A 25,494-nucleotide genomic window follows, 5' to 3' on the forward strand; every position below is an offset into this window, starting at 1 on the left:
ACAGCTTCTCTTCTTCGGCTGTATATTGATTTTTCTGACTATGAAAAAGTGTTTCATCTCTTCTATGATAATCAAACACAGTCTCAGTTCAATGGGCACCTTCTTTTTTCTGAACCATATTATTCCACATATCATGGCATTATCCTTCCCCACGCCCCCATCGGACAGGGACCTCAGAGAGCATTGGTCTTCTTCCAATATTATTTTTCCTATAATTCCCAACAATATAACGTTTCCATTCCAAACATATAGCTTCAGGGGATTACATCATTATTTGCCTTTGTTCTAGTGAAAGTATATTTTATGAGCTTCCTGTCATTTGTCCTGAGCTAGGCTACTATTTGTCAAAATATCACCTCTGAAATTGCCGGCTTTTCTAAGATGCCAGAGGAAAAAAATATTTCATGTCAACTAAAAGTTAAGCTCTTATAAATCTCACAGGGGTTTCAAAATGAAGCACACTTGGGATTTCATTTCCTTCTAAGTATAATGCCCTTTCTACTACTCACAGTGAATGGGCTTACAGAGGAATATTTTGTCACAGTATTTCCCTTCTAGCCCCTGGCATGCTAGAAAGTAAGTCACAAAGTTTCTTTCTTTCCTAGGAACCTGCACCTATTTAGTGTTTATATGGTAGGCAAAAGTTGGGTTAAACTCTTCCTTTGGTGGAGAAGGGGTATTATGAGATCCCAAGTCAGGAACCTTGGAGCCCAGTCCTACAACTGCTGATTTGGTTGGGTTTTATAACCCCAAGCACATTGTAACCTCCCTTAGTCTCAGGTCGTTCATTTGTAATCTAACACTGTCTCAAGTCTTAGAAAGTTTCATTCTCGACTTTGTTTTTATAGTTTCTCCGTGCTTTCTATCCATCCTTCCTTTGCCGTCCTCTGTGCTTACTGCCCAGCTAGCCTGGCGATAGTCTCTTAACCTCATTGTGACAGACATTAGATTACTATCAACCTTCTGCAGACTCAGCTGTGAGGATGTTACTCTTTGCCCCAAGCCTTCTATGGCTAGCCCCTGCTTCCCTGGCACGTAGGACCCTCTGGAGTAGACCAGCAGCCCACCATTCCGGAACAGCTATCAGCAATTCCTACATGTCCTTTGTATTCCAGTCTGCTTGCCATTTTTTTTTTTTTTTTGGCCATTTTGCTGACTGTTCCTTGGGCCTTCTTTGTATTTTCAAGGCACATCACATATTGCAATGATTTCCTTATTTGTCTTACTTCCCTTCCTAGATGGTAACCTTCTTGAGGATAATTGCTACCATTCATTGACCAAATATTCTTTGCGGTGGACTGTGTGAGATATATACACCCATAATTTCTAGATTTTCTAATCATGTAAGGTGAGTATTATTATCTTTATTTTTCAGATCTTAAAGACAACAGACTCATAAGTGGTTAAATAATGTCCTTAAAGTCATACAGCTAGCATTTGACAGCTCCTGTCTAGAAAGTATTATCTAGAAAAACACCAAATTGAATGAACCATGATGCTGGCACTTGCCCAGCACACATATGCTAGGCAAATACTGGATAAGCATGCATGAGTGAGTGAATGAATGCTTTTATACTTTAAATACAGCCCCCTCACTTTAGATAACTGCCACCAGGTGGCAGTAGATTCCCACAGCCATACTGCCTGGACGCCCAAGTCACTAAAATGCAATAGGAGAGCCGGAAGGAACCCTGCGGATTACTGAATGATTATCCTTACTTCATCCTAAAAAAAATTGAGCAGTTGTAGGTTACTTTACTTATTCAAGATCTTTTAGTTGATAAAAGAACAGACCTTAAACTTGAGTCTAAAACACACCAAAGCTAGCATTGTATTATACCAACTTGTAGTTTTGGTTTTTTATGATGGTTTCCTTTTTTTGTTGTTGTTGTTTTATTTATTTATTTGACAGAGATCACAAGTAGGCAGAAAGGCAGGCAGAGGCGGGGGGGGGAGGGGGAGGCGGGGAAGCAGGCTCCCTGCTGAGCAGAGAGCCCAGGGACCCAGGGATCATGACCCGAGCCAAAGGCAGAGGCTTTAACACACTGAGCAACCCAGGTGCCCCTCAATTGTAGTTTTATAGTCATAATCTTCCAAATATTTTTCAATATTAAAAAAATTCATTAAAATAGTAAATATGATCAAAATTTGTTTCATCATACAATTTTAAGCTTTTTTCTTAAACACATAATATAGTTTTCATGTTTAAAATGTTGAAGTACAGCAAAAAGGAAAAGATTACCAGCAATTCCAAGAGACAATCATTATTTTGCTACTATTCTACCAGAGGTTCCTTCACTCATCTGTAAAATCCATTTTTGAAAATTTTGTCATTTCTTAATCTTTAAATTTTCTCTATTATCTTACTTTCATTTTTTTCAGAGATTTTATTTATTTATTTGACAGAGAGGAAGTGTGAGGGAGCTGAGCAGAGTCTGATGTGGGGCTCAATTCCAGGACCCTGGGATCATGAACTGAGCTGAAAGCAGCTGCTTAACGAAATGAGCTACCCAGGTGCCCCTATAATCTTATTTTCATAAAACGTTATTAGGTATTTTCCTTAGGAGACCTCTTAAATCTTTTAAATTTTTTTCCCAATTTAACAATGTTTTGTTGCTAGTAAGGGGAGGCCATTTTAATTTTTTTTTTCCTTATACTTCTTGAGAAGATTCCCTCAGTGAGAGAATTCCAGTTTCATTTGTTTCCCTTTTCTCATTCTTTTCAGTAAGGAAAAGAAAAAGCACGGTCAAAACACTGTGTCTATAATCCATCTCCAAAAGGAGAGGTATCTTTTCAGCAAAGGGCATTTTATTTTCACTTTTGACAAGTTATTTCTCCCCACCTCACCTCTCTTCTCAGAATGATGATATAATACTGAGGGCATTTCTCAGCTAAAAAGATTGGGTCAGTTACATAAAACAGTAAATTTTACACTAATGAACAGAGAGGTATGATGGTTTTAAATGCCTGATCAAAGATTACCCTTTCATCTTTACTAGAACAATCATGTGCTTCTTAGCATGGGTTTTGCACATACAGTTCTTTCTATATGTAGGGATACTTTCTGAATCTATAAATATTCCTACAAATATCATTGAGCTTTGGTGCATGATTTCTACTGTTCTCTGTAATCTGCAGTTCTCAAGACCAAGAGCTTATCACTGCTACCTTAAGGGCATGCAGTAGAGGTTACCAGTAGGGAAGGAAGTTGGGGGGCAGAGTGATATCTGAGCTCTTGGCACTCTTCTAACGAACTGCTACTGGTGTTGGAAGATGCAGGGAAAAGAAGAGAAATGAGAAACCAGGCCAAGAGTGAGCTGGGGATGGTCAAAGCAGCACGCTTGTGGTAAGGAGCCCTGCTGAGAATGCTCCAAGGGACAACTTGGACTCGGGACTCCCATAACCATACCAGTGTCCGAGGCCCATTAAGTGCAAACTCCGATATTTGCATTTCACAAAACTCTGGGTGCCTACATATCTTAGCCCTCTAGTCCTCCATTGTTCTTCCATTGATAAGATGGAAAACAAGTTGGAGGAAATAATTACCCTGTATGTCCTGTCAGGGGGGATGGGGAGGGTCCTGTTGTGGGAGGTACCGTGGAAGGAGGGTGCTCTGAAACCCCAATCTTGGGCCTCAGCCTCCCTACCCACCTAGGCCAATTGTTTAAGTACCAGTACGCGACTTCCTCGGCTGATAGCCGCCCCGTTGAGATAACTGGAGGAGTGGATGCCTGTAGGTGTCTCCCTGAATATTCTCCTCTGAGGTGTCCAGCACCAAGGACAGGGGTGGACAACGGGCATCATCAGTGAGTGAGGCAGAATTGTCAAGGAAGAAGCTTCTGCCTGGGAAGTTAGTGAACTGAGAGTGTGGTTATTGCTCAATTTGTAGTTCATCTGAAGATCCTAAGGTGCAGTCCTAGGTGTAAAATGAGACTTGTCTTTGGCCATTGATAAAAAACTTTGGTTTCCTTTCTCCTAAGGAGGAAGAACTTGCCCTTATAAATGGTTGCCCCTTTTCCTCCCAACTTAATCCACCTGGTAGGAATCAAGCAAAACTGATGTGAGCTTAGGAACCAAGCCTTATTAGCACAGCGCTTCCACCTCCTGGAAAACCAGTCCAGACGACTATTTACGTGTTCTATTTTATAATTCTCAATCTTGTACACTTTTGCTTTATATACTTTTCCAAATGTTGTATTTCACAAGAAAACAAAGTAAAAATGATCTAAAATATCCAAACTTTACACATGTAACACAGAAAATTAGTCTGAATGCACCCAACCCAAATGACCGGTAAGATAGGCCTCTTGCATATGGTATGGTCTTTGCTTTTTTTTTTTTTTTTTTTTTTTTCATTAAATATGCTATTTTAGGGAAGCTCCAGGAATCTGCCCTTATGTCACTATAAAGAAAAAACTCAGCTTGTTTCCTTCCTATGTAGGGAAAAACCCAGGGCTGCCCTTCTAAGTCTTTCTTCCCTGTTTGTGTCCTTTACTACTCACCTTAACCACCTCACTTCTGGTCACTCATGGTGTGGAGGCTTTTCCATACACCAAACAATTCTCCATAATACCAGCAGGGGGTCATATAACTTAACTCAGTTCTGACACTATCTACCCAGAGATAGCATCAGACCCCCACAGTTTAAGGGCTCAGTCACACAAGGCTGCCCCCCCACCCCACACACACTTCAGATGTGTCATAAGCCCAGGCTGTCACCCGTGCTGATTAAGTGGCTACAGACCAGAGGGTCCCGTGACCCTCTCCTTCAGTTCAATTTGCAAGTGTCTCACAGAATTCAGGAAAACACAGTTGTTCACCAGTTGATTAAATGACATAATCAAAGATCCAGATGGAAGATAAGGAGGGCAAGGTATATGGGAAGGGTCACGGAGCTTCCATGCCCACTGCAGGCTCTCCATTCTCCCAGCACCTTCACATCATTGCCAACTCGGAAGCTCTCCTAACCTCTTATTTTGGGAATTTTGTGGAGGCTTCATCACATGGGCATGAGCCATTAATTCCAGTTTTAGCCCTTCTCTCCTCTCAGTGGGGTGGACTGGAAATGCTAAGCTTCTAATCATGGCTTGATCTTTCTGGGAACCAGCCCTCACCCAGGAGCCATAGGAAGCCACCCAGAATGCCCTCATTTGGACAAGACAGTCCTCATCCAGGAAGTGACAAGGGATTCGGGAGTTCGGTGTCCGCACCTGAGGTCAAAGGCTAATTTAGAACAAGAGGTGCTCCTCGTGCTCTTCTCACTTAGGAAATGACAAACCTAATTCCCTTTGAGTCTTTAAAATCAAAGACCGATCATACTCCAGGGACTTTCTCTAGCCAGCCCCCTGCCAGTCTCCCACACCCAACACACACTTTTCCTCCAAACAACAACCCCATCTTCCATCTCTCCCTCATGAGCATGGTTCCAAGTCTCTTTCAGAGTAGCTTCAGATCTGAACAACCTCCCTTGAGTACGATGCCCCGACGGAAACAGACGCCAGGTACGAATAAATTAGAGGACTGTCATTAGCCATCTCTTCCCTTTTGTATTCTCTCAACCACTCGGAAGGCTTTAGATACTGCAAAGAACATGGACTTTGAAGCCACAGGACCTGAGTTTTAACCATGGTCACGAGATGAAATACTAAGCAAGTTACTCAACATTTCTGTGCCCACTTTTGTCATCTATAAAGAGTGTTTTATCTACTCTCCCACAGGTATGCTCTGAGAAAAACAAGCAGTTTGTAATAGTAAAGCAGACTTTCAGTAAGTGGAACGAATATTAACAGTGTGAGCTAAGCCAAATCTCTTGGCAGTCACATCATACCATTTGTTCTTACTCAACTGTTACTATGTACTGGTCAGGGTTCAGAGAATAGAATCCACTAGTTGAGCACTAAGAGATTTATTTGAATTTTATTGACTGCAGAAATAATTTATATCATGACCCAGTATACAACAAACACACAAATATGTAATTCAAACAATGTTCACAATATTTACCCATCTGACGTGGGTTGTCCTCAGCTGCTTCTCTATTTAGTTTTTAAAAATGCACTCGAGGAGTTGATTTCATGACTCACCAATGAATTGAGACCCACAGCTGGAAAATACTACATTGCAGGTTATATAACATGTCCTAAAGATTCACTGGGAGGAGAGAAGAAACAAACTCTAGCCTGTGCTTCCAGGAATTGGGCAGCTGAGGGTCACCAGCTCTAGAAGCACCCCCATCTGTATGGCCCACACTTGCAAAATGTCCCATGAATCCGACACCAGGACGTCTGACCAGCAAAGCCTTAGTGACACTCAAAGCCCTGGTGCAAAGGGGTCTGGGCATATAGCACAGGAAAGCGTGCCTGGAAAGCTGCAGACAAAGTCCATCAAGCTAATGCATAAACTCAGCCCCCGCACCCGCAAGGGCACGCTGCTCACACAGAGTAACTCAAAATACCTGGGATAAACAAACCCAGCGGCCCCAACACACATCATTATGTACTTGATCCCTATTAAACTGCCTATGGCCTATTATCGCTGTGTGTGCTATTGTTGTTTGAGGGAAACTCATACAACTTGTACAATTTATTCAATGGAATGAAATCAGAAGAACCAACCATCTGCAAATACCCAGGTTACAACTCCTTTCACAAACACAGCTCTACCCAGCCAACATGGGGCCTACTGAAAGGATGAATAAAAGATAACAATAGGGCTGCCTGGGTGGCTCAGTCAGTTAAAAGTCCAACTCTTGATTTTGGCTCAGATCCTATCAGGGTCATGAAATTAAGCCTGGTGTTGGCTCCGTGCTGAGCATGGAGCCCGATTAAGATTCTCTCTCCCTCTCTCCACCCCTCCCAAAATAATAGTAATTAAAAAAAATAACCTAAGGATTCTCTTCTTCCCAAATGTCACTAAGATCCTTAAGATCAAAAACTTTTTGGGGGGCACCTGGGTGGCTCAGTGGGTTAAGCCTCTGCCTTTTATTCAGGTCATAGTCTCAGGGTCCTGGGATGGAGCCCAGCATCAGGCTCTGTGCTCAGCAGGGAGCCTGCTTCCCCCCCTCTCTGCCTACTGATCTGTCAAACTAATAAATAACATCTTTAAATAAAAACCCAAAACATTCTTTTAAGATTTTATTTGACAGACAGAGAGCACAAGCAGAGAAGTGGCAGGCAGAGGGAGGGGAGAAGCAGGCTTCTCACTGAGCAAGGAGCCCTACGTGAGGCTCCATCTCAGAACCTCGGGATCATGGCCTGAGCCAAAGGCAGTCGCTTGACTGACTGAGCCACCCAGGAGCCCCGAGATCAAAAACATTTTTGAGAGCAATGAAGAGAAGGTACGAACAAGGAATAACTTCAACTTCTTTTTATTATCTTTTTAGTTCACTTCATATAATAATTTGTATCTGTGAAAGAATTCAAATTCGTTGAATGAAAGGCACTGCTTATTATTCACAAAGCAACTAAATAAGTTGAAGAGAAAGCATTTAGTGAATTAAATAATACAGGGTTTTTTGGGTCTGTAATCGATATATATCCAATTAAAAAAATAAACAGTTTGTATTAGGTCACCACACAGATTTATACAATAATCAGATGTGTAAAAACATAAGCATGTCAGGTTTTATGGGACCCCCCCCAACAGAGGCATCTTTTCCTAATTCCTAAGAGAACCAGTTTTAGAAACTATAGCTATTATGTTTACAGATGTGCAAAACACCAAAACACTTTAAGCAAAAACTCTTTATTTTTAAGAAACAGTATGTTTTCTCATTTTCTATTCTTGGCATAACTTAATTCTTCCCAGTGGAACCAAAACCTCCTGAACCCCTTTCAGTGTCATCTAAAACCTGAAAAGACATAAAGGTGGTTGCCAGGTAGTTAATTTCAGTTCTCCAGTTCTCTCTAGCTCCTAACCTGTTAGACTTTTATTATTCTTGCTGTAAGACTTTTATTCTTTCAAAGAGATTACAAAAAGAAAATCAATTTTTTTTAAAGCTCCATAAATAAAACATTGGGAAATTTTCAAAAAAGCTAAGAGAAAAAGAATTTCAGGGTATACTTAAATGATTTATTACCCAAAGTAATGCCATATAATAGCTAAAAGAAAAAATTCATTAAATTCTAAAACTAAGTTTTTAATTTGCTTTAAATAGGACTATTATATGTGCTATTATTTAGTTACAAATAGCATAGGAAACCTTTGAAATTGTATTTTTCCCTTCACTAAAGAGGTGACATCATTTATTCCCTGCTTGGCTTTTATGATACTTACCTGAACTTCCTCTATTTCTGGATAAAAAATCCGTTCACAAATGAGCTGTGCGATCCGATCTCCCTTTTTGACTTGAAAGGAAATAAGAGTTTATTACTGATATTTTATTAATGCTTTCTCTAATCTTGCCTGTACAGTCAGAATTAGAGGGAGCACGTGTTATCCAGACACTCAGGATTCAGAAAACTTACGGCATTTATGTGACTAAATGCATTTAACATACCTTCAAACTTTTCTTTGCCAAAATTAAATAGCACGACACCCACATTTCCTCTATAATCTTCATCTATGACGCCAGCTAAGGAAAAGAAGAGTAACATGAGCGCAGTTTATGCTACCAAAACACTGAGGGTAGACAATTACCTCAAAACCATTCTTATGTAGCTCCGAGATTTTAATCCTCACAAACAAGTAAGTGAATTTTGCTCTGGAACTAGGTAAAGTCTGGAAACTAAGAAATGAGTCTTACTAAAATGCAAATACATAGAATGGTCCTAATTTTCCCACCTGTCACCCTTACAGATGGTGCCATTTCTTATTCTAAACTGGGGAGTAGGTACTTAGGATCTCAGATGGGTCATCCTCATTCCCAAACTCCTGTGCATCTGCTGCACACCTGCTAAAAAGACCAGAAGAAAAGTACAACTTGGGCTTTAAGGGCTTTTCCTGGTAGCTGCTTCCCACTAACATCCAGATTGAAATATGATGGAGTCATAAATAAAAATGTCCAACAGCCTGAAGATCTGCAGTGGAATTACTCAGTGCTGATGCCGTTAGGCCTCAGGCCGGCTAATATCAGAACACTCATTTTATAACAAAAATTAAAAAATGGAGGTGAATCCTTCCATTCATATTCCACCTTTTTAATGTGAGCCACCAGCCCTTCTTAGAGCATGAGCTCTCGGAAGACATTTGCACATCAGCCTAGTAATGAGCACACTTTTCCGTAACCCTGTGTGTGATCAGGACCTGTTTGAGATTACAAACACAGGGACAACAAATCTTTGCAGGAGAGGACTTGAGCCAGGGCCCTGCCTTGGCCCAGAGAGGTCCATTTACCAGGCTTTTGGCATTTAACTTTGAGCCAAGAACTTAAAATGTTTCCATAAACATAAGCACAGGTAACACAGGTGTAGCAGGCCTTCCCGTTTCCTCCTTCAATACTGATATAATTCACAACTCAGCGGTTCTTAGAATATTCAGAATTGTGGAACTGTGCAACCATCACCACAATCAGTTTGGGGGACCATTTTCATTACCCTGAAACAAAATCCCCTATTAGGAGTCACTTCTCTTCCTCCTCATCCTCCCCACTGCCAATTTCCTTTTATACATGTTCATTCTTTCCTCCCAGTTTGTTAGATGGTGGCTAGGACTCATGGGACCCCAATTAAATGTAGGTCCATGTTATAGCTTATGTATTAATAACATCCCACCTCCTAAAAACCAAACACACAAAACTCTTATTAAAGAAAAAGAAAAGAAAAATAATCAGGAATGTACCTCAATGGGTATCAATGCTGACTGACCAAACTCATAATTATTTGAAGGTCAACTGAAAAAAAAAAAAATTTTTTTTTTTTTTTTAAAAAAAAAAAGAACAAAAGTAAGACTTCCCTTTCAATTTTCTTGTAGGAGGGAAAAATCCAGCACGGGGTAAAGTACTCAGAAAAACCAACCTTTTAGATTTCTCCAGAGGATTATGGAAGAAGTTTAAATGAATGCTTGTGCTTTATGAATAACTAACTGGGGATAAATGAAATCAAACTGAGCCTTCTTAAAGGTTCCTGACACAACATTTTTAAGAGTTTGAATTAAAGATAACTAATTTTTTAAAATGCTTATTTTATTTGTCAAAGAGAGAGCACAGGCAGCGGGAACAGCAGGCAGAGGGAGAAGCAGGCTCCCCGCTGAGCAAGGAGCCTGATCCGGGACCAATCCCCCTGGGATCTTGACGTGAGGTGAAGGCAGCCACCCAGGCGTCCCAAAGATAAGTAATTTTAAACCGTGAGAAGCAGGGGCAGATAAGTAGCAGAAAGGCAGCAGAGCTCGTTCATATCATGTCTAGACTGCTAGCTGCATAGAAACAAAACCTTGACCAATTCAAAGAATCCTGAAAACTGGCATCTTTCCCCACTGCCACTTGACCATTAAATTAGTCCTTAATGTGTAATTGGTAGAACGATGGGACCAGCTGTTTTCTGTATTATCTACACACAGAAAGTTCTGGCTGTACAACAACCTGGATGGGATTCAGTGGAGAAACCCCTGCAGAGAACACGCTATTCCCTGCTGGAACGTGTGACCCCAGAAGACCATAGAATCTCTGAGCTGGAGATCTCAAGTGCAGGCAAGTACTCATTTGTCTGGAAGGGGCTCAATGAAGACAATGCAGACGGACTTCTGAACTCTTAGTTTCTACTTTGTAAGAAAAACCTTAGATTACACAATTACTACACATACATATAAAATAAAATAATGTTCCCCTACCTTCCCTCGGGTAGCCAATGTTACAGAAATAGATTTTACGTATTACTTTCTTGTATATTAGTCAGGTGTCAGATGTCCTTGTATTTTAGTGATTTTCAGTCTCATCACAAAGTTTCCAGAAGGCACTTCCCTGATCAAAGGGTGTGTACATTTAAAATTTTAATGGATATTTCTAGATTACCTTGCAAAAAAGGTATAGCAATCAAACTTCTATCAGCGATATTTAAGAATGCCCAATTCCAAAGTCCTTACCAGTACCAAATGACAGCAATCTTTTTTTTTTTTTTAAAGACTTATTTATTTGAAAGTACGCATGTGAGTGAGGGGGAGGGATAAGGAGAGAGGAAGAGGGAGAGAGGCTCTCAAGCAAACTCTGCTGAACATGGAGCCAGATCTCACGACCTGGACTGAAACCAAAAGTTGAACGCTTAATCAACTGAGGCACCCAGACACCCCCAATTAAAAAAAATTCTAGGGGTGTCTGGGTGGCTCGTGGGTTAAGCCTCTGTCTTCAGCTCAGTTCACGATCCCAGGGTCCTGGGATAGAGCGCATCGGGCTCTGTCTGCTCAGCGGGGAACTTACTTCTGCCTCCCCTTCTGCCTGCTTCTCTGCCTACTTGTGATCTCTCTCTCTCTCTCTGTCAAATAAATAAATAAATAAAATAAAAATCTTAAAAAATATATATATATCAATTGAAAAAAAAAAATTCAAGGCGCCTGGGTGACTCAGTTGTTAAGCGTCTACCTTCGGCTCAGGTCTTGATCCCAGGGTCCTGGGATTGAGCCCCGTATCAGGCTCCCTGCTCAGTGGGAAGCCTGCTTCTCTCTAGCTCTCCCACACCCCCTGCTTGTGTTCCCTCTCATCGTGTCTCTCTCTGTCAAATAAATAAATAAAATCTTTTAAAAAAATCCTAAAAAAAATTCTAGCCACTGTGATGAGTGAAAAGTGCTATCTCATGGCTTTACTTTGCATTTCCCTGATGACTAATGAGGTTAGAATGTTTTTTCTCTGTATGTCTGTTGCACATTTATATGCCTATTCTATATTTTATTTATGATTTTTTCCCTGATTGCACAATTTCCCTTATCGGTTTGTTTGGGTATTTAAATCTTTTACCTATGATCTGTAAGTATTTATGTTTTTACTATATGGCATCTTCTCCCACACAAAAATGATCCCTTTTGGAAAGACCTTTGCTATGTAGCTATCAGGTAGTCTCATCAAACTCAGATCTAGCATACCCACAAATCGGGTGTCTTGAACTCTGTAAAGCCAGATATCCACCAAGATTTTCTGCTTCGCACATAGAGATGTGAAAACCCTTATAACTAACTAACTAAAAGAAATGAAGCTGTTCAAAGTCAATTAAAATGTATGGCAGAAAAAAATGCATCCTCAATAATACTTTTTTTTAGCATGAATGCCAACCATATGAAAAATCCAATTGTTCCAAGTTTATTCATTACTCAGAGGCAATCTTTCCTTCAAGAAAAGCCCAAGACATTCTTTTTCTACATAAGGAACATAAGCATCAGGGATATTTCTTTTCATGAGAAAGCAGAAAGTATTTTGAAGTTATCACTGGAAAAATCATACACTGGAACTGGCAGAGTAATTAACTGACTTCAGGCAAAAGTTTTACTGTGTCAAGACTTTGGCATGTCATTTGTTGGAAACCTTCTTTAGTGAAAACTATCCACACCTACCAGATGTGAATTCTGAACAGAATCCTGCATACTCAACTTTTCCCTTTGACCCTTATTTACAGCCTGGGATTTCTAACAACATCTCTCTTCTGAAGTAAAAACTGTGGCCAACTATGATAAACGTGTGCCTAAGAGACATTTTTAAGAGACTCTGCATCCAAGAACACACCACAATGTGATTTTATGAATAATACCACACCAACCACCAGGCAAACTAACTTTCCGTTTCGTTTACATGAATCCTTCAGAAGGTTGTTTTAAACAGAACAAAAATTAGTTACAAAGTCAGAAAAAAAAAACCCACAAAAACGTTGCCACATTAAAAAAAAGTCTATGAATTCTCTAGAAGAAATATAACTTATAGGGGCAAGTGGGTGGCCCAGTGGGTTAAGGCCTCTGCCTTCGGCTCGGGTTGTGATCCCAGGGTTCTGGGATCAAGCCCCACATTGGGCTCTCTGCTCCACGGAGAGCCTACTTCCTCCTCCCTCTCTCTACCTGCCTCTCTGCTTACATGTGATCTATCTGTCAAATAAATAAATTAAAAAAAAAAAAGAACTATAACTTACAGGGTCTAATAAGTGCCAAGAGATATGTTGCATGTATTATCACTCAATCCTCCTATCCTTGTGAGGCAGGCACACTAATTTTCATTTCATGGAAGAGCAAACTGAGGCTCAGAAAGTACTAACTAGCCTATGAATGACAAAGCTGGGACCCAAGTCTAGTTGCTACTCCAAAGCCCATGTTCCTTTCACAACCCTTTGAAATTTCCTTAAAAATATATGTAATCTCTTATATTCTGAAGTTACAGTCCTAAATTACCATACTTGATGTTATAAAAGTATTTTTGAAAAGCAAGCATAACTGAGCCCAGGCAATTCTCAAGCCAAAGGGGCTGTTCATTCCTGCTATGTCAAACCTGGCTCCTCTTCAGTCCCCAAGGGCCGCCTTGGGAATCCTGTCTTGCCCCACAGCACCACCTAGTGACACTAAGAGGAGGCTGAAGGGCAGGCCAGAAACAAGCCCGGGACATGCCTCATTCCTTACTTAATGCCTGCAGCACCAGTTAATGGCAAGCTAATTTAGGGCAGCACCTGGTTGGTGAGAGATGGAGTGAGGGGACACCCAGCATTTAACTGCAGCGTAAAGAACAGAGGGACTAGAATCACGGGTGAAGATTCCAGGGTTTATATGTCTGCTTGGGATGATCTCTAAGTCAGTTCTCTATCTGCTAAAAAGTAGCTTTGTGGGGCGCCTGGGTGGCTCAGTGGGTTAAAGCCTCTGCCTTCAGCTCAGGCTCAGGTCATGATCCCAAGGTCCTGGGATGGAGCCCCGCATCAGGCTCTCTGCTCAGCAGGGAGCCTGCTTCCCCCTCTCTCTGCCTGCCTCTCTGCCTACTTGTGATTTCTGTCTGGCAAATAAATAAATAAAATAAAATAAAATAAAAAGTAGCTTTGTAAGTATGGAGGGATTTGGAAAATCCAGCATACCCACGAACTGGAGGGCCAGGATACCTAATTGAGTGAGGCACTCTGCTCACTACGATGGGAATTCAAGTCGAGACAAAGGTCAGTACTCCAGAAAGGAGATGGAACACAGTATCAGAAAGGTGAGAATTTCCTGATGGTGAGGGTAGTTAGGCAGCAGATAGCACGAGGGCCAAGCAGGGATGGGGCTCTTCACGAAAGGGGCTCTACAATGAAGTTGTTGACTTTGGGAGATGTAAGGCTTTATCATAAGGGAAACAGGAGTCGCTAAGTACTCGCTTGACAAAAAATGTAGATAGGGAAGCATAGTGTTTTCTCTTCTAACCTAGGGAGTCACTTTTTATATTTTGCCAAATGTGGATAGCTCTCCTATACAGGTATGAAAATTCTTACAAGACTGACCTGCATTTTCTGTAAACTTTTGCTTAAATAATTTAACAGCGATGCTTAAATAATTTAATTACTTAAGCAAAACATACTTGCTTAAAAAAAATGACATGAAAGCTTTCCCTACCCTTATAAAACTAACTTTCTTTCAAGAATAGAGTCATTTTTGAACTAAACACAGATTATCACTAAGCCAGGGCAAAAATCCTATCCATAGGATAATGTCTAGTTAGCCTATTATTAAAACAACATGCATTTCATCATGGTCACTTTAAAATTAGACATAACCAAATAAAATCTGAAACTGTATCACGATTGTTTATTATTTCAGAGGTGGAACTTTCTAAAGAGGTAAAAGAACAAAAATCATTTTCTTGTCTTGAATCTGTCATTTGATTACTACCTGTTAAGCAAAGGCAAAGTAAACACAAGCACATATTTACAGAATGAAATTGTAAACATATTACCTCCTACATCGATGAAGTGTTTTGCAGCCAAGCCAGAACGGGGAGCTAAAAAACAAAAAACAAAAACAAAAAGGAAGTGGGCCCCTTTGCAGGGGGAGATGCAATACTGGATGTAATTTACACAATTTCAGCATGCCACTCTCATCTCCGAAGACATCTACCTCTTCATCTTAACTTTAGCAGATGGTTCTGGATCCAAGAATCTATTTATTATACTGTTTTTTAAAATAGGAAAGAACAGTGTAGAAAAACTGGACAAAGTTTAATTCAAAGGCAGCTTAAATCACTCCCACACGACTTCAGTCCATTGAGGATTCGCAGTGGCCTGGCAGTGGACCATTGGGGTAGACTGAGAGATGAACAACTGGGGATAACCTCGGCCAACGCTTTCAAGCAGTCTGCCACAAAGGGCGGACTGCAGCTGGCAGTAACAGGGCTGAGGAAGAAGACTTTTGTTTTAAGATGGGAGATCTGAACATGATGCAGTCTAGATGGGAAGAGGGCAGAGGAGGAGGTGGAGAGAGACAGATATAAACTTAACCAAGGAGTAGCAGAGCTTAGCCTAGAAACTGGGAATCTTACTCTTAATTCAAAAGCCAAATGATGCGTCTGTATAAACAAACGAACCAGAGTAAGATAAAAGGCCTGGTATCAGTCAGGCACATGGTCAAAAACTAATCCTTAAAAATTCAATTCTCGTGTTTTTTATTCTTAAAATGAAAGCATAAACAAGCGAACTTTGTACCTTACATTTGTTGACTTGAGCATCAGGCCTCTCATTAATTATTCCAGCTTCTAGTTTTCTATTCCAGAATAATTTAAATCAGGCACTTGTCATTAAATGCTGCTGCTTCCTGCTTTTCCTTTTATTTCAATTCCATCTCCTCATCTCTACCCCGCAAAATACTCTCAGCCAAATGCTACCAAAAGGAGATAAAGAAAGAGCCCATCTCGTTTTTCTTTGAAAGGCAGAAGTATGAGCAGTTCTCACACTCATGGTCACAAGATGGTGGTGGTCTAGCCCCTTCCCACCCACAGTTCCATTTGTTCCTTCATGTTTACTCTGAAGCTAGAAAGTGATTATGCAATTTAAGAACATTCTGAACGCTCTCTCCAGTGACAGCGACCGGCTCTTCGTTGTCATAGCTCTTCCCACTTTGATGGTACCTGAAGGGTACCCGAGACCCCAACATACCCCTTGGGAGAACACCCAAAGGGGGAAAGGCTAAATGGTCTGATGGACTCTGAGCGAAGAGAAGCAAAAAGTTTTACTCTCAGGATAAAAGATGCTGTGTGCCATTAGCCCAACCGTGCCTCTATTTTCTTCTATTACAAACATTAGCCATTCATTCTCTTCATCATCTTCACGAAGACCTCTAACCTCAGATGCAGTCCGATCCTTGGAGGGGGAGTTCAGTTAAAAACCACCTGTGTTTTCCGTGTCTCAGTGAGGAGTTGAGAGAAAAACTCCACGTCCAACGTGAGCCTCCTAAGAGCTCAAGGAATCAGAAAAGAGAGAGGGGGAGGATGGGGGGGGCGGTGGTAGGCGTATATGTGTGTGCAAAAAAGAGATATGTAACTGAAATGTAGTTTTCAAGCAGCTGTATCTGCCATCACAGCTGGCACTTCTTTATTTTAGGACCCATGCCAAACAATATCCCTTCCCTCACTTATACCCTGAATGAAACTGAGATGAAGGAAGAGATCACAAAGGAAGAGCTTGACAAATAGTTACCATGTCTTAAATCACTTACCTACTCTTCCATAGCACCCAGAAGGAAGAGCTACCTGAATGTCCGTTTTCACAAGGGCCTTCTCCATAGGTGGCAGCGTATAATCATAGGCACTAGGAAAATGAAAGGAAATTACCAGTATTTATTCATAAAATTGTATTTCTTTTTTTTCCTAAATATATAGAATTGCTTTAAATACATCTCATAAAATAATCACAAAATAATTCATGCAATCTTAAATTTCAATAACCCATCTAAGAGTTGAGTACTCTAAATTTCCAATTCAGATTTAAAAAAAAGTTTAGGGGTGCCTGGCTGGCTAAGTCGGTGGAGTGTGTAACTCTTCCTCCTTCCTTTCCTTTTTTTTTTTTTTTTAGAGATGGGGAGAGAGAAAGAGAGAGAGAAGCGAGGGCAGAAGTGAGAGAAGGAAAGGGAGAGAATCAACACAGGGCTCAATCTCACAACCCTGAGATCATGAGCTGAGCTGAAACCAATAGTCAGATGCTTAACCGACTGAGCCACCCAAACGCTCCAAGTATGTGACTCTGGATCTCGTGGTCGTGAGCTGGAGCCCCACATTCGGTGTAGAGATCATTTAAAAATAAAAATTTATGAAGAAGGTAGTGGCAGACATTTCCTTTTAGTTGATTCTTAAAATGGTGCTACCTTTAGATATAGTCATTCTGGTGAATTTAAAAATTTATGAAGAAGGTAGTGGCAGACATTTCCTTTTAGTTGATTCTTAAAATGGTGCTACCTTTAGATATAGTCATTCTGGTGAATTTTTTTGGCTTAAGAGGTTATCAACATGTAATCTTGTTCTCCCCAGACAAAATCTGTTGGGAAATTGATGTGCATATTAGCAGGGGCTGGCAGAAAGGCAGACTTTTCAAAGATGCATGCTTCACTAACACAATATAAAAAGAGGAAGAAAAAGAAAAAACCAAGGAGGGATGTGCAAATAATGGTGGCATGGCAAGATCCTGAACTCACCCACTCCCACAGACACACCAAACCCACAGCTACGTATGGATCATTTCCCTCTGAAAAAGAGCCAAGAAAGAAGGGCAAATACTCGCTAATAACAGCTAACATTTACTAAGCCCTTACTCTGTGCCAGGTACAGTCCTAAATGCTGTATATAACTCATTTTATTCTCACAACAATCCTCTAATGATTAGGGAGGACATGCAGAGGGAAGGAGAAAATGGGTGGACAACACGGAGGAAGGGGGAGTAGAGCTTTGTTTTATCTGTTCTGCGGTCTCGGGAGTTAACCAAGCTTACCAAGCCAACACCATGAACCTCACTGCCTGGGGGACAGAGATGATCACTAAGAAGAGGCCCTGGAGAAGGGCACTACTAAGGACCCGATTCTCTAAGATCCACCCAGCAAATGCTGCTACTGTTGCTATGACTGTAGCTCCCTTCAATAGAAATCTGAGATTTTATGATGAGCAGAACTATGAGTTATTTAGGAGACTTTAATGCAGACTAGTAACAGTATTACATTTTTACTTCTTTCATTGGGACTTCCTCTTTCAATAGTTAGACTAATTTATTAGAGAGAAGTTATTTCCATGTCTATTTCTGTATATAGTCATCTTTGTTCATTAGAAGGATATTTTAAGTATCTTAAATCTAAATCTCTCATATGACTCACAATGCCCAGACATAGTACTCCATCACTCCACTTTCATCCATGAAAACCAAGGGACTGAATACATCCCTTTCAGCTATAACAGGCCATACTCGCTTTTCCTTTTCTTTCCTTTCTTCATTACTTGCCTCACACACTCCTTTCTCCCCTTCTCCTATACTTGTATGACTTAGACCAGTAGTTCTCACAATAGAATTACCCAGGATGCTTTAAAATAAATCCTAAGGATGTAGTCAAGTAGTAAACACCCATTCCCCCCAGTATCCCTGTTCATTTACCTTAAAGGCTTCAGTGACCAAACACAGTAGTTAAGGGCAGGGGGAAGCAATGAATTAAGGGTCACAAATTTTACTACATTCCAACCCTGGGGCAATCACTTCAGCTCTTTACAAATACCCTCACCTGTAAAAAGGTTAGTAACAACTACTTCAGGACTGCTGCAAGGATTTTTAAAAAAATCGCACACATAAAGTTTTTAGTAGAGGTAAAAAGTGCTGAACCGATGGAAGGGTGGTAGCATTACCAACATTCCCAACGCGATTCATATTCGTACTCTTTCTGACATTCCCAGTACTTGGAGTGAACTTAAATAGGGACATACAGAGAAATTCCACAGTTCCTTTAAGGCAGAAGCACCTTTCATTCATCCTCCCTGGGTTATTTCCACACTCAGCACCTAGACGTCCCCCGTGCCTTTTCTTCCTATTGTGCCCTGCATCACCCGCAGGCCACGCTTTGAAGCCAAGGCGGGCCTTATTCACCTCTACCTTCCACTTGGAAAGGGTACGATAAATGTTGCAAAACAAATAATGCCTTGGTGGACATTTATCTGTAGTTACCATTCTGCACGCTCCTGTCAAATTCTTACTGAATTTATGCTCAAGAGGAAAACTAAAATTTTTCAACACTAGAAAAGGACGGAAAGCCTACATATAAGCAAAAAGGGTTTGTTTCTGTAATCTTTCAGGCGAAGTTGGAAGCTGTGGCAACAGATGGCAAGATTATAAGCGAACATGACTGAGAGCCCTAGAACTCCAGAACCGGGCCTTCTCCGCGTGGGGCAGCGATGGCGCGGGCAGAAGGCGGCCGGGAGTCCCCACTCACCTGTACAAGTCGTAGCCCGCAGCCCGCGCGGACCCCTTGGTCGGGGCGGTGGCGTGCTCGGAGAGCCGGACGAAGCGAAGCCGCATGCCGTCCTCCGCAGGCCGGGGCCGCTTGCTGGGGGAGGGGGCGGGTGTCGCTTCAGAGCAGGGCATGGCAGGACAGCACGCGAGAAAGGACAGCAGCAGACAAGACAGAGGGATACAGAATTAGTTCGCCCGCCAGAACTTATATCTCCCGCCGGCCCACCCCTGGACGAGCCCACAATCCTGGCTGAGAGGGGACGCCTGATTCAACTTGGGGTTGCAAAGGCCTCTGGGAAAGCGGATTTGGGGTAGGAAACTCCTGCGCCTTCTCAGGCTTTTCCAGCTCAGGGTACAGAGCCATCCCGTGCTTGAAGAGCTACGGAGGCCTCCCGCTCACACCACAGAAAGCGACCACTTCCCCCAACAGGAGGCCTAATGGACTCGCGCGCGCGCGCGGAGAGGGGCTGCTCCTCCTTCCAGGGCCCAAGCCGGTGGGCTTCCGGGTCCCGGCGGCCCGCCGCCTCCTCCCCCTCCTCCCCCTCCTCTCCCGGAGGCCGCGGCGAGGGCCGGCCGGGCGCTGAGCCTCCCCACGCGCCCGACGAGGCGCGTCCTGGCAGCCCGCCCCGACATTACTGGCGCCGCGGCAGCCCCGGCTCCGGCTGCGAGTGCTGGACAGCGGCCGGAAGGGAGGCCCCGCGGCTTCGGCTCTCGGCCCGGCGCGCAAGCGGAGCACGGACGTAAAGAAATGCTGGCGGAGCGCGGGGTGAGGGCCGAGGGGAGTCATTCCCCCCAGGCTGGGGCGCTGGTTGGTCTTCCGCTCCCTCAGGCGCGCGCCGGGTCTGCACCCTATAGACGCGTCCGGGTTCGTTTGACCTCGGAAGCAGTAACCGCCGCCGTCTGACGAGGAGCGCACGGAGGCGGCACATCCGTCTCCCTCCGGCCGGCGAAGGCCCTGGGCCCCCAGGCACGGCGTCTCTGCCTCCCTCCTTCGACCCGCATCTTTTTCGTGGCCCGTTTTGCAAGAACTTCCTAGAGGCCCAGAGCCTGGCGTCTGCGCACTGCTGAGTTACCTGGGGCCGCCCTAGTCGCGGCCATGGCTCCGCCCGTTCTAATCTCGGGGAGCCGCAAAGCAACGGAACCGCATCACGATGCCCGTGACAGTCGCTGCGTTCAGTGATACGTCCTAGGCTGCGAGCAAGGCAGCGTGTCCCTTTCCGAACAGCACCCGCAGTGCACGGCGTGTCGTTTGCCCTTAAAAGAAGGCGAGGGCATGGTCTGGGGATGATCCCCGCGACAACTGAAGTTGCTAGCGCTGTTTCCTGCGACTCTGGGGTGGGGCGGGCTGGGGAGGTCTCGTGTAGGGGGGCAGCGGCTAGGATTCGAGCGAGATCCTGAGCAGGGATGAGTCAATAACTGCATAGGTAATGGTAAACTGGGTTTTCTAGGATATAAATATGTCCAGTTATTTCCAGAACCGAGGCAAAAAAGCTGAAAACCAAAATATAATACAGCTTGTCAAAGGGGAACTATAGGACAGTTTTAGAAAAATGGCGACATTAGGGCATTGTTGAGGAATCTTCTAGCCTTTCCTGCTGTGCCTTATGCGCCCCACCTCTGTAGGTTCCTATTGGCTCCTTTTAAAATGTTGGGATTCCTGTGGATGAGGTTATGGATTATACTCTATTTATACTATTCTCCCATGCCTTTAAATATCTGCCACCTGATGGGGCGCCTGGGTTGTTGCGCTGGCAGAAAGAAAGGGTTGCTTAAGATGGCGAAAGCCCCCGCCACAAAACCTGAGCTCGGACAGGAGAACAAGGACCCAAGCAGGAATCTGAATACCCTCCCGACCCGGGCTCCCGTGGACCAATGGGACCCTGACAAGCAGGAATCTGAGACCCCCGCCCTGGGCTCCAGTGGACCAATGGGACCCTGACGAGCAGGCGAAATACCCAAATAAGGGAAACTTGCCAAAAGACCCCTGAAACTCCCCTTGAGGCCCTTAAAAGCCCCCTTCTCCCTGTCTTGGGCGCGACTTCTGCCACTCTGCTTTCCAGAGTCCCGGAACCTCGCCGGAGGGTGCCCACCTCCTCCTGGCACGACTTTCCTGGCTCCCCTTCTCTTGAGGCCTGAAACTTCGCCCTGGAGAGTGTTTTTAATAAATCTTGTCTTGCACCCACTTCGCCTGGTGTTGTGTTTATCTCGTCGGAAAAACTTTACATGGGTGACTACTCCTGTGGTTAAGCATCTGACTTGATTTCTGCTGGTGCCTTGATCTCAGGGTCTTCAGTTCCGCCCTGCCTTACTAAAACAAAACGAACAAAAAATAACTACCACCTGAGCACTCCGCTTGCTCGCCTATAGCAACATAATCTGGGCCCTGCTAGTTCTCCAAACTCATCAGAGCCATCATCCTGCTCACCTCTGGCGCTTCTGTCTACAGCGGCTCTCTAACAAGTTTATGGACGACCCGGATGGAATTCCCCGCCTGGGAGTCTGCACACATCCTTCCTTGGTTTGCACTTGTGTTTTAGCTCATCTCAGAAAGACTAATGCAGTTCATTTTGTCAGGGAAGGGCCTCACCACTGTGTTCCATCACAATAATCTTTTCTAATCACACCATGTATTACTACAATCTGTACTTCTTTCATTATTTATTTATTTTTCTCATTGTCTATTTGCTCTAGGAAAGTTCCTGGGGGCAGGGACCATGTATGTCTTCACTCACTACTATATTCCTGGGGCCTACCTTACTGCCTGGCTCAGACGACTACTTGATATATGTTTGCCCTATGAATGAGATTCATCACGCCCCTGTATAGGACCCCTTCTCAAAGTCTTGATTTTCCTGTCCACTCCTTAATTTTTTTTTCTTTCCCTTTTTTTAAAATAGAGAGTTGGAGAAGGGACAGAGGAAGAGAGAGAATCTTAAGCAGGCTGCACAGCCAGCTTGGAGCCCAACACAGGGATCAGATCTGGCAACCCTGAGATCATGACCTGAGCCAACATCAAAGGTCCGTTGCTTAATCACCTGAACCACCCAGGTGTCCTATGTCCACCCCTTTATTTTTAATCAATGCATTTTGTTACTCTATATATGCCTTTCCAAGGCCTGCAATGAAAAACTGGTCTACCACTCCCCCACATTTCACTCCTCAGGGGAAAATGCTTCCAACTTTTTCTGGCTCTTTCTACTGGAGTGTACCTCCCCATTTCTTAAATTACATGTTGCCTTTTTTTTTTTTTAAGATATTTATTTATTTATTTGACAGAGAGATCACAAGTCGGCAGAGAGGCAGGCAGAGGGAGGGGGAAGCAGGCTCCCCACCAAGCAGAGAGCCCCATGTGAGGCTTGATCTAAGGACCCTGAGAACTTGACCTGAGCTGAAGGCAGAGGCTCAACCCTCTGAGCCACCCAGGCGCCCCTGCTGTTTTTTTTTTTTTTAATGGCATAGAAATTATCTTCAGAATTAGGCTAGTTGAGGAATAAGTCTCTTACTGCTCTTTCCACCCCATTCTGCAAAGAGTTTTGTAATAATTTTTGGTTAAGTGAGCAGTACTTAAATCATGACTGTAAATATTATTCACTGTTGAGTAACGTGATATTATTTTTTAACACCTGTCCTCCTCAAGTTTAATAAAGGATGTTGTTCTTCCATTTGTCTTTGTTGGTAGTGGTGTTTTTGATTCACCTATTGCTTGTTGTTGGGTTTTTTTTTCCCCCAAAGTGCTCCAGAGAATCCAGTACCTCACATCTGTCACATCAAATGAAACACTGAAACACATCAACTCCCTTATCAGTTCCATTTACTCTCTCCCTCACTCCTGTTTTCTTGCTCCAATCTCTGCACGTGACCCTCTGGTCCTGCTGAACAGCTATCATCCTGGCACTTCCCTTTGTCATTCTCTTACAGTGGAGCCTTGGTTTTATGGATCTAGTATCTTCTAGTTTATTCCTTCATTTTGCTGGAGCACTTTCTCTAGTAATTACCTAAGGAAGTTCACATTAGAGATAAATTTGAGTCCTAAAATATAATAATTGTAATGACTCCCTTTACCCAAACCCAAATAAAAATCTCACCTCATTCATGAAACTTTTTTACAACCAGTAGTGAGCTCTGCCTTGTCCTATCTTGTAACAATCCTTATTGTATCATTCATTAGCCATTTACTCCCGCTGTGTAACTGCCTCCTTTTATGCATTTTAACTTTCACATCAGAGCCAGAAACTTGTATGAATCCTTCAAAGCACCTACTTCAGTGTTTCATACAAAAGTTATTTGACACTTTTTAATACATAGGACCAAAAAAGGATTCTATTTCCTAATGTGGATAAAGTGTGTATTATTGTCGCTTTTCATCTGAGTTTATTTTAGATTGGAAGGAGAAAAGCATATAAGCCAACTGCAAAAGAGTAATAGGTTAGTGCTCTGAACCAGAAAGCACTGGACATTACTTGTGTGCCGGGAATGCCCAGGGATCCCTGTCCTGACGGATGGAAGATTATGCAAACTTTGCTGTGAAAGAGAGAAGACAAGCAGGGCAACCACTCGGGGATGAAGACTCTTTGCTCTTCTTTCCTCCCACTTTGGTCCTTCAGGATAATCACAAATCCTTATCACTATTTCTCAAGCACGTGAGGTGTGACAAGGTCTTGCAGAAGCTAGAAGGATGTTTATGGGAAAGATAACGATATGCTAATCTCCAAGTTCTAGGAGTTCCGCTAAACATAGCCTAAGGGACAATGCATACATCTCTTTAGATCAGGCGTAGGCTGTTTGGGCTAAGAAAGCTTCCCAGAAGGTTAACTCCCAGAGGCACTCCAAGGACAGCGTGCTCACACAGGCTCTGGCATTCCAAAGGCCTACGCCCTTCTCCCAAACCTTCCTTCACCCCCAGTGGCCTCTGTGTTACATTCTAGCAAGCCAGGTATTATGGCTGATTTCACGCTCTACATTAACCCCAACACTTATGACCACTGAAATATAAATTGATATGAAAACACATCCTAAATTCAGTACTCTACAGCAAAGAACTAGACATAGCTTATTTCCTGCTGTTTTTTAAATCAGAATATAATTATCCAATCAGTCATGCTGATTAATTCAATTACATAAGTCTAGGGCCAACTTGAACCTGTTGAGAATGCAAGTCAGTACTTTACAAGCCAAGCTGTCCTTCCTATCTGTACCATTATAGGGAGAATTCTCTTTTTTTTTTTTAACAAAGACTTAATAGGATGGTTACTTTATGTAAAGTATATTTTAAGTGCTTTATGAATATTAACTCATTTAATCATGACAACCAGAAGAAGCAAGTGCTATTATCCCCATATTACACGTGGGGAAACCAAATCACGGGTTAAATTATTTGCCCACGATCATACAGCTGATAACTAGAAAGAGATGAAGCCAAGATTCAGCTTGAGGTTGTCTGGCTTCAGAGTCCCTACACTTAGCCACTGTGCTCCGTAGGTTTAACTGTGCCTACCCCAGTCTGTGATTAACTCTTCTCCATGCGGAGCCTGCTATGTGCTGTGTTGGCCAGTTCTGGTGGTTAGATGTGGGTAGGAAATTAACCAGGCACTCCTAGCTTCACAGTCGATCATGCCCCTCCTTGTTGAGACACTTCCTCACCAGGCCATACTCTGGTTTTCCTCTTACCTCACTGGCTGCCTCGCCTCTTCTCAACCGCTCTTCTTCCCCAAGATAATAACCCGAGGAGGGGCACCTGGGTGCCTCAGTCAGTTAAGCATCTGCCTTGAGCTCTGGTCATGAACATGGAGTCCCGAGACCCAACCTGGTACCGGGGGGCTCCCAGCTCAGCAAGGAGTCTGCTTCCCTCTGCAGCTCCCCCTCCTTTGCCCCGCCCTCTACCCCCTCCCCCTGCTCGTGCTTTCTGCCACTTTCTCTCTTTCTCAAATGTTTAGTCTTGCTTCCTCTTTCTCTGTCAGACGTTCCCTTATCTAAAAATAGTTTCTTCATAGGTACCATGTGCTGCTTTGCCCTGTTTGGTTTTTTCTTCACAGCCTGTAGTATTACGTGCTATTACCTATTTATTCATTTCACTCGTCAGTTGTATGTTTTCTCCTCTAGCATGTAAGCTCCGTGGTGGACCTGAATCTATTTTTTTTTTTTTAAGATTTTATTCATTTGTTAGAGA

The 25,494-nt window shown here is 43.0% G+C and overlaps 1 protein-coding gene across 3 annotated transcripts; it reads right to left on the minus strand.

The window, feature by feature from the left end:
* Positions 1-7,350: 7,350 nt before the first annotated feature.
* On the minus strand, positions 7,351-25,210 carry DUT (deoxyuridine triphosphatase). 3 transcript variants are annotated; one of them, XM_082734867.1, is made up of 7 exons: positions 24,996-25,210; positions 19,309-19,444; positions 16,567-16,658; positions 14,813-14,857; positions 8,498-8,572; positions 8,275-8,345; positions 7,351-7,849 (listed from the first exon to the last, which is right to left on the minus strand). In XM_082734867.1, exons 2-7 carry the CDS (start codon positions 19,392-19,394, stop codon positions 7,793-7,795), a joined length of 426 nt encoding a protein of 141 aa, XP_082590993.1. In that variant the 5' UTR covers positions 19,395-19,444; positions 24,996-25,210; the 3' UTR covers positions 7,351-7,792. The 3 variants fall into 3 exon arrangements, with proteins under 3 accessions (XP_082590993.1, XP_082590992.1, XP_082590991.1); XM_082734866.1 differs by lacking the exon at positions 24,996-25,210 and adding an exon at positions 20,402-20,670; XM_082734865.1 differs by lacking the exon at positions 24,996-25,210 and adding an exon at positions 19,965-20,329.
* Between the last annotated feature and the right edge of the window lie 284 nt (positions 25,211-25,494).

Source organism: Mustela nivalis, assembly GCF_964662115.1.
Source record: "Mustela nivalis genome assembly, chromosome: 6".
In the NCBI taxonomy this organism is placed as follows: Eukaryota; Metazoa; Chordata; class Mammalia; order Carnivora; family Mustelidae; genus Mustela; species Mustela nivalis.

Coding starts and splice junctions, on each gene's coding strand:
- DUT (XM_082734865.1), bottom strand. CDS start 20,115: ATGACTCCCCTCGGCCCTCACCCCGCGCTCCGCCAGCATTTCTTTACG. Junction 8,573..14,812: donor ACACTTCATCGATGTAGGAG/GTAATATGTTTA, acceptor TCTTTTCCTTAG/CTGGCGTCATAGATGAAGAT. Junction 8,346..8,497: donor TGGCAAAGAAAAGTTTGAAG/GTATGTTAAATG, acceptor TTTCCTTTCAAG/TCAAAAAGGGAGATCGGATC.